Source organism: Crocodylus siamensis, chromosome 11 (genome assembly GCF_052110815.1).
Source record: "Crocodylus siamensis isolate JL-2025a chromosome 11, ASM5211081v1, whole genome shotgun sequence".
Lineage (NCBI taxonomy): Eukaryota > Metazoa > Chordata > Crocodylia > Crocodylidae > Crocodylus > Crocodylus siamensis.
In genome coordinates this window covers 47,233,121-47,248,530 of record NC_143405.1, presented here as the reverse complement: position 1 = coordinate 47,248,530, position 15,410 = coordinate 47,233,121, and the positions used below count along the sequence as shown (strand labels likewise).

At 48.4% G+C, this 15,410-nt stretch overlaps 2 protein-coding genes and 1 long non-coding RNA gene across 3 annotated transcripts in view; 1 reads left to right on the top strand and 2 right to left on the bottom strand.

Moving 5' to 3' along the window:
- Window positions 1–1,741: 1,741 nt before the first annotated feature.
- Window positions 1,742–10,334, bottom strand: HMCES (5-hydroxymethylcytosine binding, ES cell specific). The gene is made up of 6 exons (XM_090021722.1): window positions 10,079–10,334; window positions 7,447–7,590; window positions 5,969–6,088; window positions 4,990–5,162; window positions 4,225–4,417; window positions 1,742–3,570 (listed from the first exon to the last, which is right to left on the bottom strand). The coding sequence occupies exons 1-6, from the start codon at window positions 10,259–10,261 to the stop codon at window positions 3,370–3,372; spliced, it is 1,014 nt and encodes a 337-aa protein (XP_089877848.1). The 5' UTR covers window positions 10,262–10,334; the 3' UTR covers window positions 1,742–3,369.
- On the top strand, window positions 7,597–9,295 carry LOC149855816 (uncharacterized). Its single transcript, XR_016438463.1, has 2 exons — window positions 7,597–8,659; window positions 8,958–9,295. It is a non-coding gene; the product is annotated as an uncharacterized LOC149855816 (long non-coding RNA).
- A 651-nt stretch (window positions 10,335–10,985) lies between the features above and the next one.
- Window positions 10,986–15,410, bottom strand: part of COPG1 (coat protein complex I subunit gamma 1) — a 29,376-nt gene continuing 24,951 nt past the window's right edge. The window contains exons 21-24 of the mRNA XM_090022058.1: window positions 15,182–15,279; window positions 12,938–13,076; window positions 12,109–12,207; window positions 10,986–11,583 (exon numbers count right to left, since the gene is read on the bottom strand). Coding sequence (XP_089878184.1) covers window positions 11,453–11,583; window positions 12,109–12,207; window positions 12,938–13,076; window positions 15,182–15,279 — 467 coding nt within the window. The 3' untranslated portion in view covers window positions 10,986–11,452. The remainder of the gene's footprint in view (window positions 11,584–12,108; window positions 12,208–12,937; window positions 13,077–15,181; window positions 15,280–15,410) is intronic.

Sequence of the window (15,410 nt, the reverse complement as noted above, 5' to 3'; positions counted from 1 at the left end):
AGTGGGAGCTCTAGGATAGAGTAGCTGCAGCAGCCCCTTGCTCCAAGTGAAAGTGCTTCTAACCTTGGCTGCTGCTGCTGTCCTTTTCACGCTACACTTCTCCCTTCTGCTCTCAACCATGAGGAAGAAGGAAGGTTTCCAAGCCAAGAGATTTGGCAATACAGTTGATTTCTGCCTAAGTCCCTAGTGCCCCTGACTGCCGTTCTGGAAACAGGCTGGTTGTCTCCCTCCAAAAATCCTAAGAATGATAGTGTACTTCAGTATCCTGCTGCTTTATAGAGCAGGCTTCCTCCTTTCCCTGACCCAGCCGAACAGGCTCCCAGCCTGTTTTAGTGCAGGTTTGTTTTAAAAAAGTGTGTGTAAAAACAAATTCTCTTCCATCCCACACACCTACAATACTATTGCATCCATTCCAGGCATCTACACTGCTAAAGCGTGCACTCAGTTTTCTAAGATAGCTGGCCCAGGGCAAAGCACAGCTGGAAGGGGGAGCCTACAGCTGAGACTGGAGAAACCTAACATTGGGTTTTCCCCAAAGGGCTTCATTTACCTGTACACACACTTCTGGTTAAGATCATTATGAACCAGAGTGGTCATTCTCTACCAAACTAGCAATACAAACAGACTTGCCTGTAAAGGCGTTATGTAGGGATTGCATCCTAAAGAGAATTGCCTGGTGATCATCACACTCCCAATGCTTTGCATCTGCAAGATGCTCTGCATACAGTCAGTCCTTCCATCAGTCCTGTGGTGGGTGAAGGCTTACTTCCCATTTAAAACAGGGAAGTTCGCAGCAGCCCAAAGGCTAGAGAAGGGAGATACCCATCTAGTGTAGACTACATTGGTGTCTGGTCACTCCAGGTACTTCAGGGGAACTCCTGAGTGCCTGCGTGGGCCAGCTTGAAGAGGCTGTTCTGTACTGGTTGTTCATCTGCAGCAGTTGTTCTGCCTCAGGAAGAAACTGCTTGGCACAGAAAGGAATCCATTTCTCACGTTTTGTCTTCTGCCTACAGAAGCCCGTAGATGGTGCTGAGGCAACGGGCCCAGGGACTACAAATCAAGACCTGTTATTTTGACAGTCTGGAACAGGCCTGGGATAAACAGCAATTTGTTCACCTTGGCAGCTGAATGCTGGAGGGGATGCAGAAGGGGCTGCAAAGCTGCCTCTGCCTGGTTTCCCCTAAGCACAGAATGAGGGAAGATTTAAATCCATGGAGCAGGCAGCAAGAGAGGTTCCCTTCCTGGTTCCCTACATGTCAGGCTCAGTGGAGCATTTTCCCCAATCAGTGGTGTGTGCTGGACTCAGGATTCAGATGTAAGATCACACATTGGATCCAAAGCTCTTAAAGGGCCTTCCTTCCTCAGCATGGGCAGCTCTAACATCCTGAACAGCATCCAGGCAATCTGCATGTTCCCTTACTTCAAATTCACCACATCTGGCTACTGTTACTGGCAGTCTCTCCAGCAGCAAGAAAGCTTTCAGAACAAGCAGTTTGGAGAGCAGCCTTCAAAATGGGCCTTCCCAGAATAGTTTCATTAGCAAACAGCCCCCCCCCCCCACACCTCTTCAGGACCTTATTCCACCAACAGCTTCCCTGTTGCCCACTATCCCCTTCCAGAGTCATCTTATTCTTTTCCACCAGAAGTGAGGAAACCATGCTCTTCACGCTGGTTGATGAACGGATATTCTGAGCCTGCCACCTGCTACAGACAGACACACACATGCATGGGACACCACACAGACAAACCCACTGCTTTATTTTCTACAAACCATTGTGTCAGAAGCAAACAAGCAAGGCTTTGCACGCTGAGGTCTTTGCTTTCACTTCTGACTCCAATGGTGTCCAATTTTAGACCAAGACAAAAAAATGCAAGTTGCTTTAGTGGTACTCTAGTGATATGGACTGTAATGGCACGCACTTTCCTAATCAGGAAAAGAGTAATTGTTAGCTGTCTGAATGGAGAGTTCAGAAAAACGCTCTAAATCTTAAAACCATGCTAACAAAACAGCGTCACAAATGACATGACCAAGACCCACTGCCCACCCCAAAGGGAAAAATAAAGGCTATGAGATGAAGACTCAGCCCAAGGAGATGAATAAAACCCAGTCATCACTCACTGGAACCCTGCTAAGATTTTGCTGATATGCTCAGCCCTTCTGAAAATCTTTTGTCTCCTCAAATTCACCACATCATGCAGGCAATATCCAATGCCCCATTTTTCCCATGTTTCATCTAACCCTGCTTAGAGCAGGGTTAACAGTGGTTAAAATGCTGACTCCTCACTGAAATTAGAACTTCTCTTGCTGATGCTGCAGAGAGCAGCAGCAGTAGAAAATCTGAGGGGAAAAAATCTCATGTAGTTCTAAAAAATCTGACACAGAGACAGTCTGAGAAACTGGCACAAAATATTATAATGTCAGTGAGAAAAGCCCCTGAGGCTTAGCACACAGGCTCCTTGAAGGCAGGTCAGCTTGTCAGAAATGGGACAGGCAATGAGTCATGAAAACAATTTAAGGTAAAGGCACTTTTTTAACGTTTGCCAGCAAAACTGAGTTAATGAGGATCACTTTGTATATGTCACCACACACACACTCTCTCTCTTTCTCTCCATAATCCTCTTCAGTTCCACAACAAAAAGCTTCCTGAGTTTTAATAGGACCCTGTTCCCTTAATACCTTCCTCTTCTCCACATATAGCCCAAGAATCCCCCTGCCCTGAAACCCACATAGTGCTATGGCATTTCTGAATGCTGTAAGGCAAAGCAAGAGAGAGTTAGCACAGAATTTCCTGGCTTTGGACAAAAGGGAGGTGAGAAGGATGGGGAATGTCTCACTGAAACATTAACTTGCTGTTGGCCCTTTGGCTAATTTCCCAGTTGCAAATGTCTTCCAGCATCAGCAGTGTTGAGGAGACACTGTCAAGAATAGATAGCTGCCCACTGGCACCATGGAAAGAATCTGCTGAATACCAGGGCAGGAGAGAAATTAACCTTCAGATAGTCCAGTCACTGGTCCCTGTCCAGAGGGTCAAGTGCCTCTGTCACCATCACATACGTATTTGGTATTTAGGTGTTCCCAAGGCAAAGTCACTGCCAGCTATGTGGGGGGGAGTGAACAGCTGGTAGGAAGTGACCATGCCTGCCTAGTGGAAGTCAAAGCCAACATCACCCTCCTGAGTCAGGAAACATACAGGACAATGGGGACACTGAGCTACACCATCAAATCAATACAAGGGATCAAACTGAAATGCTCCATGCAGCAAAGTCATGGGAATCTCAGCATCAATCTGCAGTGCCTAACAAGATAAGGTGTCACGTCTCCTTAGGAACTGGAAACAGGGAATGATCTCCAAATGGTTAGGCTGGCTCCTATACCCTGGGCCTCTTAGCAGGAGATTCTTCTTCCTCTTTCTTCAGCCACTGGTGCATTACACTCGCGCTGGTTCTTTTGGGCATAGCAGCTTGGATGAACTGACTGGACCACCTGGGCAGGTCGTCTTCCTGTTTCTTGGGAGATTTGTTTTTTAACCAATCCAGCATCATTTTACTGCTGGCACTGGCTTTGGTCTCCTGGGAGGACAAATGACAAACACAGAAATAAAAGAAGCAGAGAAATACCAGGTCATATACAAGGGCCATCAGCAAATTCATGTTGGTACTGGCATCCAAGAGCTGGGCCCCAGATCCACAGCCTGCAGCAGGTTTCACAGGGAGGGTCCCAGCAAGTTCATCCCAAGCTCCATTCAACGGGGAATACACCTCATGAAGTAAGAGGCCCATGGCTGATTTCTGTAAAAGTGGGGGAGGGAGTGGGAATCCCTAATGACCTGTCACTCCTGACATCTCCCCCAGCTCCAGCTGAAGATGGGTAGCAGCCTGCAATCTCTTTGGTACCTGCCAGCACCATCTTCTGACAGAAACGGCTGCCCTGAATTATTACAATGCACAATCTCCCTCCCGTGCCAGAAGCAGAATGGCTGTTGGCTTGGCTCAACAAGTGAGCAAAACATGGGGTTTATTCACTCACAGTGCTCAACTGTCCAAGATCATTCTGGTCTTAAAGATGACAGAACTGTGAAAGGTAGAGGGCAACATTTCTCTAAGAGGTGGGAAAGCTTAATGAAAAGGGAAATCCCTAGCAGGAAGACTACAAACAGAACAAATCCTTATCTTCAGACAGTATTAGGTAGGGAGGCCTGATTCATGTCTGGCCCTGGATCTCACCTGCTTGAGTCCTAGCTCAATGGGCGCAAAGCATTCTGGTGTGTCGTTCCGGGAGTTGCTCACCAGGGTGGACACTGGGTGGAAAGTGATGTGCTCCGTGGGCTGTATAAGCTTAACTGCTTCCTGGGTTGGCACCTCTGCAAAGTCCAGCCATTTCCTGATGGCCTCATCCCCATCTAGGATAGCTGGCATCCTATATGAGGGAAGAGACCTTCAGATTGTGCTGATGCATGGAACTTGCCTGCCATATGGTAGAACTGAGTCATCTGGGGGCAAGCTAAGCTTAGTGCCAGCATTAACAGAGAGCTGACTGCAGGTACATCAGGACAAACCATGTTGGCAGCAACTCCTTGTATCTACAGAGCAAGCTGGGTGGCATGGAGACCCCATTGCGGAGCCAGGGAGAAAGGACTAAGCAATACATAGCTTGTTTGTGAGGCTGGCAGCACATTACTTTCATTAAAGCAGCCCCCTTCCGAGAGGGAAAAGGTCCTGATTGACAGTCATTAAACAGGCCTGAAGGCAATCCCACAGTGACTTACGGGAAGGGCAAGATTCAGTGACCCCAAACATGTCAGTCACATGCTAATGCATGTCCTAGGGGGTCAGGTGGAAGAAACAGGAAAGAGTTCCTGACTGCCAAGGCTGTGCGTTTATGGGAACGCAGTCACACTACCTGCTCCACATGGGAAGGAGAAAGGTTTGCCACTATTCTTAGCTACCCTATAGTATGCTCTGTAACCCATACCAGCCAGTCTCACTTGCCTGTTATGGATGAAACTTATGGCTTTGGAAGCATTCACTGTAATAATGGTGTAGGTGTACAAGGGATCCCCTCCACTGGGAGGCTGCCAGCAGTCAAAAATCCCAGCCATGGTAAGTAACTTCTTGCCTTTCCATTCCTCCTCCTCATTGTCCTCTTCCTCTTTCATGTCTGACTGGAAAGGAAGATCAGGCACAATCACTATCTTACTAACCCCAGCCCTGTGCTAGGCCATTTCAACATAAAGACCTTTAAAGGGCAGCTGACCACTCACAGATAATGCTAAACCCAGTGCAGGTCAGTGGCTCAGGGCTCAACTACTATTTTAACTGCTTTTCTATGTTTAGGGACCTTCCCACAAAAGCTCCACTAGAAGCCTCATCTTCCCTTGCTGCTGCTTCCCCTCCCAAAGCCAATACCCTCCACCTGTGCAGCATAACCTGTCACTTTAGAAACGAATGAAAAGCTGCAGGAGACAGGAGAGGATAAGCAGAAGTAGCAGATCAACTCTCTCATGAGACAAATCAGGTGTCCAGGCCAAAATAAAAGAACGAGGGGGCAGAACATGACAGGCAGAATCATTTCTGCGATCATCTAAAGTGATCCCCTGTGAGATTCAAGCCATGGGAATTCTGTGTGCTCAGTACCCCTCAGGATCAAACTCACAGATCAAAGGGAGCTTGCAGAGCTACACAGAGGCCACCCACATATTGCAGCTTGAGAGGTTTGTTTTGCTGTTTCCAGGGTTTGTCACTCTGGGTGCTAATAGGCAGCACCCCACACCACCAAAGGCTTCTTTCTACCCATTTCACCACACATGCAGCCTCCACTATGAGTGTTTCAACCCTGAACACAACTAAAAAAAACGAGCTCTTGGCCCACAGTAACAGCTAATTAATATTTCTGAGCTGTTCTGGAACACGAAATCGCCAATGGCTTAGTAGCAAATGCCTAAACACCACCAGGCTGGGAATCCAGTACCATTTCTTGCTTAGTCTGTGGAAAGTAAATGAAATAGGGCTGCTTCTCTCCATTGCGTTGCTGCCATTCATAGAATCCATCCGCCAGCACGACGCAGCGCCTGCCCTTGACAAGAGGGCCCTTTGAAGAGAGAAAATTTGACCATGTCACAAATGAAAGCAGATGGCAGACTGGGATGTACTGACATCAAAGAAAGCTGCTTGGTGGAGGAGAGAGGAAGGATGACATCATGGCTTAAATGCAGGGAAGACCTTTCTTTTTGACACATTGCATTTTCCTGCTCATCTTCAAATGCTCAGGTATTAGGTCTGTGGACCCGCACTGGGGGTCACACAAACCTATGCTTTGTTTTCAGGGCTTATGTTAGCGTACAAATGCTTTAACAAAAGAAGAATCTTATGCCATATGGCAAACTGCTGCCTAAGTGGCTTCTGCACAATGATCCAACCGGTTTTCACCCAGACACATTAATGGTAAATCATAGTGGTAGCATGTGACATCGGTCCCAGCACAAGGTGGAAAGGTAGCCATTCTATTCCACTCAAGAAGTTGTGTTAATAAAAATAGGTCACTGGGGCAACTGGAGCTTTGTCCATTGCCTTCCCTGGCATCAGTGAGAGACAGAGAGCTTAAATAAGCCTTGAAGAGTCTTTGCAAGGGTCCATGATTCTCTCTTGCTGAAAGCCATGAGTTGTAAGGCAAAATCATTCTCTGTGTCCTCACCTCCACCCCTTGCATTCTCCAGCACTTGGAAGAATGCCCCAATTCCTTCCTACAGACATTTCCCCCACTTCCACACAGCATGCCAGGATGCCCATCTTCCAGCTGAAAAAGGCTGGCTAAGTCTCCTTACAGAGCCCACTGTGCCACTGCTAAATTGGCTTGACAAGCTTTTATTAATTTCACATAGTATTTTATTCCCGAATGAGTTTGTCAATGCTGCCTTTGTTTTCTCCAGTCTGACCAGTACTTGAACCAAACAGAAGGTTATATCTAGGCCACCCTGTCAAATACACCATGTGAAAAGCCACTACCTGCTGAGTTCTCCTGTTTCATGGAAATGGAGATGCTGGTTGTACAATGTGCGAGTACGAAGGACTTTTTCTAAACACCTGGGACGACAACAGCCAGTACTTGTTAGGGAGAGCCTCTAGGTCTGGTCTCTATCTTACCAGATAGTAGTAGCACTGCTGGGAGTTGATGATAGCAAAATTTCCCCCATTGGATCATAGAAAAGTCCAGCTGGTAAGGACCTCCGGAGGTCATCTAGTCCTGGTTGTCCGTCCCCACCCCCCCAATCCATATTAATTTGACTATGGGGTAAAATTCCTTCCTGACCCCAAACGTGGCTATCGGTCTGACCCTGAGCAGACAAGCAAGACCCTCGACCAGGGATCTCTGTGTTGTAGTACCAGCAGGAGCACTGGCACACCCTGCTCAAAATCCTCTTGTTAAATGCAAAGATACTGTAGACTCACCCTGTAAGAGAGTTTCTCCATCATGGTGTCACTGCGACAGTTGAAGGTGCTGTACTGCATCTTGGAAGGATTATCTTCTTTGAACCAGGCCGGGACCAGTCCCCAGCGCATAGGCACCAGGACACGCTCCGAAGGGTCAGCATCCTTCCACATAAAATAGAGAAGCACCTTATGCCAGCACATGTATGAGTGGAAAGCAATTTCAAAGTAATGAAAGCATCTTGCAGCTTGCTGCCTTTGTATTGTACAAACCTCACAGCAAACTCAGCTACAGCAACTGCTGGCAGAGGGCCTACTGAGAAAAAAGGAACTTATAGATAACTCGTTAAAGTAACGCAGCACACATTAAGCAGAAAGTCAGATTACTTTCTCTGCCAGGAATGTAACTGTGGATTGCTGCTCTATGAGTTACATTCCTGTCACTTCCGTTTTGTACGAGTCTGCCTGGATACAGTCAGTGCAGATGGAATATGGCCGCCATTCCCAAGTGATGCAAAAATAATCAGTATAAGGAGTCATTAAAATATGCAATAATTAACATACAGTAATATTTGTTTGAGCAAAATAACCGTACGCAATTGGGTATAAGGAAAACCGTACGCAATTGGGTATAAGGAAAACCCCATCATAAATAACATTATTTATATTTAATGACATCCCCAGTTTTCTTCCAAATTCAGCACCCAAAAAGGCCAAGCAATTATGCCATCTCTGAGCCCTCCCTTTTATAGTGAGCAAAGAAAAAGGGGAACATTCAGTCTCTGATAAGCTTAATTAAAAACATTCTTATGTCACAACCAATAATTTGGTCTTTATTAACCTATTATTTAAATTCAGGGTACTTTCACTCTTTGTAGAGTAACTGTTTGCATATTTTCTCAGTTTGGACAATGGAAACGCACTAGTGGGTTTCACTTCTGCTTCCCGTGAATTTCACTTTGTAATTCTCAGGGCACCAATGTTTGGATGGCCAAAACCACAGAGAAGAGTTGGTATTTCCCCCAAACTACACAAATTTTAAAGGCAAAGACATGCATTTCTGTATGTTATAACTTTTCAGTCTTCAAGCGCATCAGAAAGACGAAAAAGGCAGAAGATGACCCGTTTCAGCATTGAAACAGAGTGTATCCTACTGTCACTAAATCGTGAAGGAGCAGAGACAAGAGTTGAATAAAGATGACTGAAGGAGCAGATGTTTCCCGGAGCTCATGATGTAATGCTGCAAGCTTTGGCACTGTAATCTCATCAACTATTGCACGGGTGACATGGGGTTTTGATTAGAGCACGCAGGCGGGAAGGTGAAGGGGAAGTGGTTTTCAAATGTCACGTTTTAAGACATTAATGTACTTGTAATTTTGAAATTTGCAAGCGCCCTTTGATTTGGGACCCAAAAGAGATGGAGCATTTTGCAGGGTCACCTTTAAACACCTGTGTAAAACCTTTGCAGCAGGGAGGCAATTCCTGACATTTCAGCAGAGATCTCACATTTCTTTTTTTCTTTTTTACTGTAGGAGGAACATACTCTGAAGCACACATCACAAACATGGCAAACAGGGGTACTGGTCCTGCAAACATCCTGTAAAGCGAACGTTAATAGTAGGAGCCTGGGGACACAAAACCGAAAGCAAACCGCTCTTGCTCAAAGAGATGGCAGGATTCAAACTGTAACGCACCCCAATGAACGTAAAGATGATGATATCGAATTGGTCAACAACCAGTTGTGAACTTGTCACTCCCTTGTAACTACTGGTCGCTGAACAGAATGTACCAGAAAAGCTACAGAAATGTAAATCTTGTTTCATTTCAAGGTATGCAGTAGCAATCTGATGAATAAATGCAAAGAATATTACTCAGCTTTGATGTTTCTCTAATACCCTAACATATTAATATCTAATAATACATGGGAGACGGCAATATTATTAATAAATAGGAAAGGTGCAACCCGAGATGGTCAAAACCTGCCAAAGCAATTTGAAACCCATGAAATATACCTGAACTAGGACTAAAAACAGTGATTCTCAAGCAGGGTGCCACACTGTTAGATTTGCAAATATGCCCCGCAAAATAAACCCTGAGACTGCCTACAGAAACCCATAGCTGTGGTCTTTCTGAGATCTTTGTAGGAGAAAAACTCCTCTGTTATTTCCCCATACTGAAAACAAGCGTGAAAAACTTAGAGCCGGCGGTTTCCGAGGGGTGCCTCGAGTCTGAAAAGGGCTACGAACCCCTGACTTGAAACCAGGTCTCGGCGGTTCCCACCGAAACAACAGGAGAGCCCAGCACCCGGACAGCAGCAGGAGCCATATTCGGGTCCCCCAATACCCGCTCCTGCACAGAGGAAGGCGATGGTGTGGCACCCTGAACGCTGGACCCCGCTGCCCGCTGCGGGGGCAAGTGGAAAGTTTAGAGAAGACTTCGGGCAGGGGAGCGGGGCTGCTGCCCGCAAGGAAGTGTGAGAAGCCCCTTCAAAGGGCAACTGGCCCAAGGGCTTTCCCTACCTGCTCCCTTGGTCTGGCCCGCCTTCAGCTGGGAGGGCTCAGGAGAAAGGGGAAGGAAGGGGAAAGGAAAGGGAAGGGGAGGCCTCGCGGGCGGGCCGGGGGCCAGGCGGAGGCGAGGGGAGAGGGGCGGTCACCTGGTGCAGGTGGCGGCGGGCCAGCAGCACGGGCCCGTAGGCCCGGGGCCCGCGGTTGTAGGCGGGCTGGTAGCGCTCCGGCTCCCTCCACTCGGGCAGGCGGCGGCGGCCGCGCCCGTCCCGGTAGGCGCAGGCCCGGCGCAAGTTGTCGGCCGCCAGGCTGCAGGCCACGCGTCCGCACATGGCAGCGCCCCGTCCCGCACCGCGCCCCGCGCCCCGCCGCCCGCCCGGCGCCGCCGCCCCGCCCCGCCCCGCGCGCCCCGCCCCGCCCCGCGCGCCCCGCCCCTGCGCCCGCGGCGAGACCGTCCTCAGCGCCGGATACTGCGGGGCGGGGGGCGGGCACAGCGGAGTGGGGGCAGGGCAGGCGTCTCCCCCCGCCCCCAGTCTGAGCCGCAGAGAGAAAGGGAAGCCGGGCCGGGGGGCATCGCATGTCCTGCCCCTCCGAGCAGGTCCTCTGCAGCGGGGGGCCAGAGCTCGGGAAGAGCCAGGTTGGGGACAGCCGAGGGGCGCGAGCCACCGAAGCAGCCGCGCAGGCACCGCGCTTAGGATCTGCGGTTTCCCTCCGACGCGCTGGCGAGAGGCCGCCCGTGGCTGGCTGCATCTAAGGGCATCCACGCCGCGCGGCCCAGGCGGTGGTGGGAGCGGGTGGCAGTAAGCAGGAGACACTGCCTGGGGCAGGGGGGCAGCACTGTCCAGGGGGCAGTGACCACCCACAGATGCTGCCAGCGGTGTCCGTGGTGGTGCCTTTCCATAGGGGGTGCACCGCCACACTCAGGTGGTGCACACTGCCCCCTGTCTAAGGGCAAGCCGGCCTTGCCGACTTGCTAGGGAGGTGCAGCGCCTGGGAAAAGGGTTGGTCTGTCGTGTTTGAGCAAGATACAACTGGAAAAGAGCCAACTTCTAGAACCAGGATCAGAAGGAATTTTATCCTTTTAAAACAACCACGTCCCTTTTTATTTTGGGGGCCTTTCAAAGACATAAAAACAGTAGGAGAAATTAGAGGATGTAACACACTGATTTTACGGGTTCTCACTGAGTGCTGCCCAGTGGCTGGGCTGCCATGACAGGAACAAGCAAAAGGGGCTTCGTTGGCAAAACATTGCAAACTGCTGCTGTATCCAGCAACTTGGTATGATGAAACAGGCTGACTTTGTAAGAGACCAATCAAACATTTCATAAAACGTATTGGGGCTTACAACCACCATCCTTGTACTGCGAGAAATCCAAATACCCATCCTAATTTTACTAAAGAAAAGAAAGTTGTTGTAGCGAGTATGATTTCCATTCAATGTCCAGAAAAAGAGAGAGCAGATCACCAAATACATCCTCCCTTTATGGGCCTTGCACGTCAGAGAACAGTTCCAGAAGGGCAGTTTAGCCAACGGAGGCCATGACTACATCGACAGGAAGCTCTTCTCCGCTGCGGGCCGTGACTTGCATCGTCACGGTATCTGTCAGGACAAGACGAGAACGCACCAGGAGGTCGTGGCCACCCCGAAACACACCTGGGACACAGAAGAGATGGAGGAGAGAATTAGGTGCTAGCAGGTCCCTGGCTCAGGTCCCTGGCTCACCCACCCAATTCTAATGGTACCATGGCTGGAGCAGATGTAGCTCTCCAAAAGAAGGTCAGCTGAAGACAGGCACAGCTGGATGGCTTTGAACCTCACAGGAACACATTAAGACTGAGTTGATCACTAGCATAAATCTAGGATAAAACCTGCCAAACCAACTTAAGTTTACTTCTCTGCTTTTAAGTCTAAGTCTAAGATACCACAAGACATTCCCAATTTCACTATAAGCTACATCTCCTATAAACAGCCTCAACCTGTAATTCAAAATGGGTGACAGAAGTTGCGGGGGGTGGAAAGTGTGACAGGGACAGACAGATTTATGCATCTTATATAGAGCTCTGGCAATTTAGGGATAGACAACACACGGGATGTGCTAACAGCATGCCTTGAGCAGGCAGGTCCACGTGTCCCAGAAGTGTCACACGAGACACAGTAAAGATCCCCGCCACAACTTACCTGCAAGGTACAACGTGTGGGAGTTCTTGTTGTCTGGCACTTTATCTGAGCGCTCACATGGCTGCATCCCTAGGAACTTCACAATATTACTGACTGCCTCTGTTTAGAGAAATAATGAAGTATCATAAGCATTTTTCATGACAATCCCTGGAGGTGACACAACCATCCTAACATAAAAGACAAGCTCCTTGCCCCAAGAGGATTACCCTATAGCTCTACAAGGTAGCTCTTACTACGTGTTTGAACAGACCCCAACTCACTGTTAAATATCTTTGGACACTATCACAATCCGTAGCAGGAACAAGCTATAGGACAGCGGGGCTTAACCTTCCAGCCCTTCAGGCTGGATGAGTGGCATCAGAGAGGTCTTCAGGTGCAATCCAGCACCCCCACATCCATCCCCATGCCCCTGAACCAGCCTCACACAGCAGAGCAGTCTAGCATGTAGCACCACATCATCCAAGTCATGGGACTCCCCTACCGGTCTGGGAATTGGGCATCAGGGGAAAAACAATTAACACAGTCCCTTGCCACTACATTTCCAGACCCCTGGTGAGCCCTGTGGGCCAGATGACACATCCAGAGGTTGAGCAGGGTTGAACTGTTATAGGGGGAGAAAAGGGCAATAAACTTAAGACTAATTCCCAGCCTACCACATCCAGAACCCCTAACACAAAACAACATGATGAGGGCTTGCCATATAGAGCACGCTAGGGGCTTTTAGGAAGACCCCAAAGAAAGTGACAGCTGAAAAGGTCCAGGATTCAGACGTTGCCTCTTGCTGGGAGGGAAATACTAGGAGATCTGCTAGGATCAGAGCCTGCCTTACCTTCCAGTGTTTTAATGGTGGATAAAGTGAAGGTCTCTTCCTTTTCATACTCATCACCCACTTCATCCCAGGCTGCTCCAAAATTCGGTTTCAGAACCCTTTGGATGTGATCCGCTACTGTGACCTCGATATCTTCAAGCTGATGGTGAAAAGGAAATTTAACCAAAATAAAATTGCTCCTAGTTTTGCCCTCTACAGCAGACAGCTGTAAGCCTTCCTTCATTACAGTCAAGCAGTCATATTCATGTTTCACCACAGCTTTCCTTGGAATTAGTGCCCTGTCCCCTTTCAAGGTGGCTTGAGCAATACCATTTTGACACCATTTGTTTGCTGTAGGTAATGGAGCTGGAAAAACCATCAGGTCCTCCATGCCCAGGGTTTGATAAACTGATTTCCCATTTTGAGCATAGTTCTTAAATCTGCTACAAATGAAAGTGTGAAAGATATCCAAGAGAATGGACAACACAAAAATAAAAATTCAACAAGAGATGTCAGTACCTGGACTTGCATTTCTGGTACACAGAGAAACCTCCCTGGAGTTGGCTTCCCAGTTTGTACCATGAGGCCCAAGGAAGACTGAAGTTATGTGGACAGAGTATTTGCTGTATTTGGAAAGGATCCTGCATGCATTAGTGTTGTAACTACTACCTGTCACCATCCAGCACTTCACATTATTCCAGTCACATTTTCGTGAAATACAGAACTTGGGTCAAAGGAGGAGACTCCCTCACTGAAGCATATTAGAACTGGTCAGCAACCTGCATTCATTTATATATTCCTCTGCAGGAGTGCAGTCATTATCTATTCGTTATTATATAGTTTAATGGAATATATTTGCTATTTCAATTCACTCAAGTGCCTTAGTAATGGGGGAGGGGAGGAAAGGCTCTCTCAATGTGGCAAAAGATGAGCATCTCACTATGCTGTTCCCCTTGCAGAATCCTCCCTACCCCTCCTGGCTTGATGCACTTCACACTGCTTTTCCAGCGCTTCGTGCTGACTCACTGCCCAGTGGTTTCTATAATCAAATGCTAAACAGCATCAGCAGAGGAAAGGGCAGGGGATGCATGGCAAACAACTACTTCAGTCAGAACAGGTTAAGGTTCAGTCATGTCATTCCTGTCCCCCTCCGAAGGGCACATTACCCCACCCTGTAAAAAGCAACTGAGGCTCTGGGCTGAGTGCAAAGCAACTTCTTCGCAGTGGTAACACAAAACTCATCAACAAAATCAGCTTATGTGCTCAGAAGTCCTACCTGGATCTGGTAATAGGCTCAAACAGAACCCCTTACAGAGGCTGTTAATATAGGCCAGAAGGAAGTCACCCCTTGCTTCCAGGTTTGAGGGCCAGAGCAGCCACATGGCATGGGAGGCTGCAATGGACTTTCCCTGGTACCAGAGCCAGGAGCTCTAGCACATGAAGAGATGCTCACTGAGCGCTAGAGGTAGCCAAACAGCATCCTTCATTCATTAAACAAGCTCCGCTACTGATAGAGCCCACCATTTCCTGCTCAGAGCACTGGCAGATTATTTTTAAGTCTGTGGCATTTGCTCAGGAATGGAAGGAGGTTTATTTACTCAGAGCAGAGAGCCCTGCTGGGTAGGAGGGCTGCTCGCACTGGCAGGAGTCATGTGCAACACAGACAGGAACCACGCACACTTCTCCACATGGCTTTGCCAGCAGGCTGAGAGAGATAACACAGTGTCCACAGAGATGGAAGTACTGATAGGAGCATACACTAGGTTAGACAGTAACCATCTGTCCATGCTGGTACTGTGTAAGTGGGGAGGCTCAGATATTCATTAGAGCTAGCTTGGCCCCCAGGAGTCAAAAGTGCTGCCACAGAGACTGCGGAGAGAAACTTAGTTTAAGGCAGCGGAGGGAGGTGGCATTCTTTCTGGTAGGCGTGCCACAAATAGGTCCCGCACCCTTCCCACGTGCTACTCCCATCCCCTTCCCCTGCTCAGCATTCTGCTCCCTGCCCTATCTACTATTATTCTGCCTGCCCCCTCCCTGATTTGTGTACCACAGAGAGGCTGTAGTGTCCATGCCACTTGTAACACATGCTACAGAGTGGCCATCTGTGGTTTAAAGAAAATTCCGGTTTTCCATGAAAGAAACCCACAGAAGGTGTCCAGAGTAGCTGCTTATGACCAGATATTTCACTATAAGACAAAAATAAAACCCAGAAGCACCTCGGCACCACTCAAGCTCCAATTATCAGCTCTAAGACCAGTTCCTTACCACATACTCATCCTCATAACCCTCATCATCTGTTTCACCAGTGTTTGGGTCACAGTCCTTGACGGTGAATTTCATCATGCAGCTGAATGTACAGGCCACTAAGAGGGGAAAAGAAAGAAGAGGCAAAAGGTTCATGTTGCCATAAGATATGCATTTCTCTTTATGCACTGGAGCGTGTTCAGAATGGAGGAACAAGTATCTCAGGGCTCCTGGGTTCTATCTTCAGTGG

Excerpts from the sequence above, each read along its gene's own strand:
- HMCES (XM_090021722.1), bottom strand. The coding sequence starts at position 10,261 with ATGTGCGGACGCGTGGCCTGCAGCCTGGCGGCCGACAACTTGCGCCGG. Across the intron at positions 7,591-10,078 it reads CCCGCCGCCACCTGCACCAG|GATGCTGACCCTTCGGAGCG; the intron begins GTGACCGCCCCT and ends TTTATGTGGAAG. Across the intron at positions 4,418-4,989 it reads ATAAGTTTCATCCATAACAG|GATGCCAGCTATCCTAGATG; the intron begins GCAAGTGAGACT and ends TCCCTCATATAG.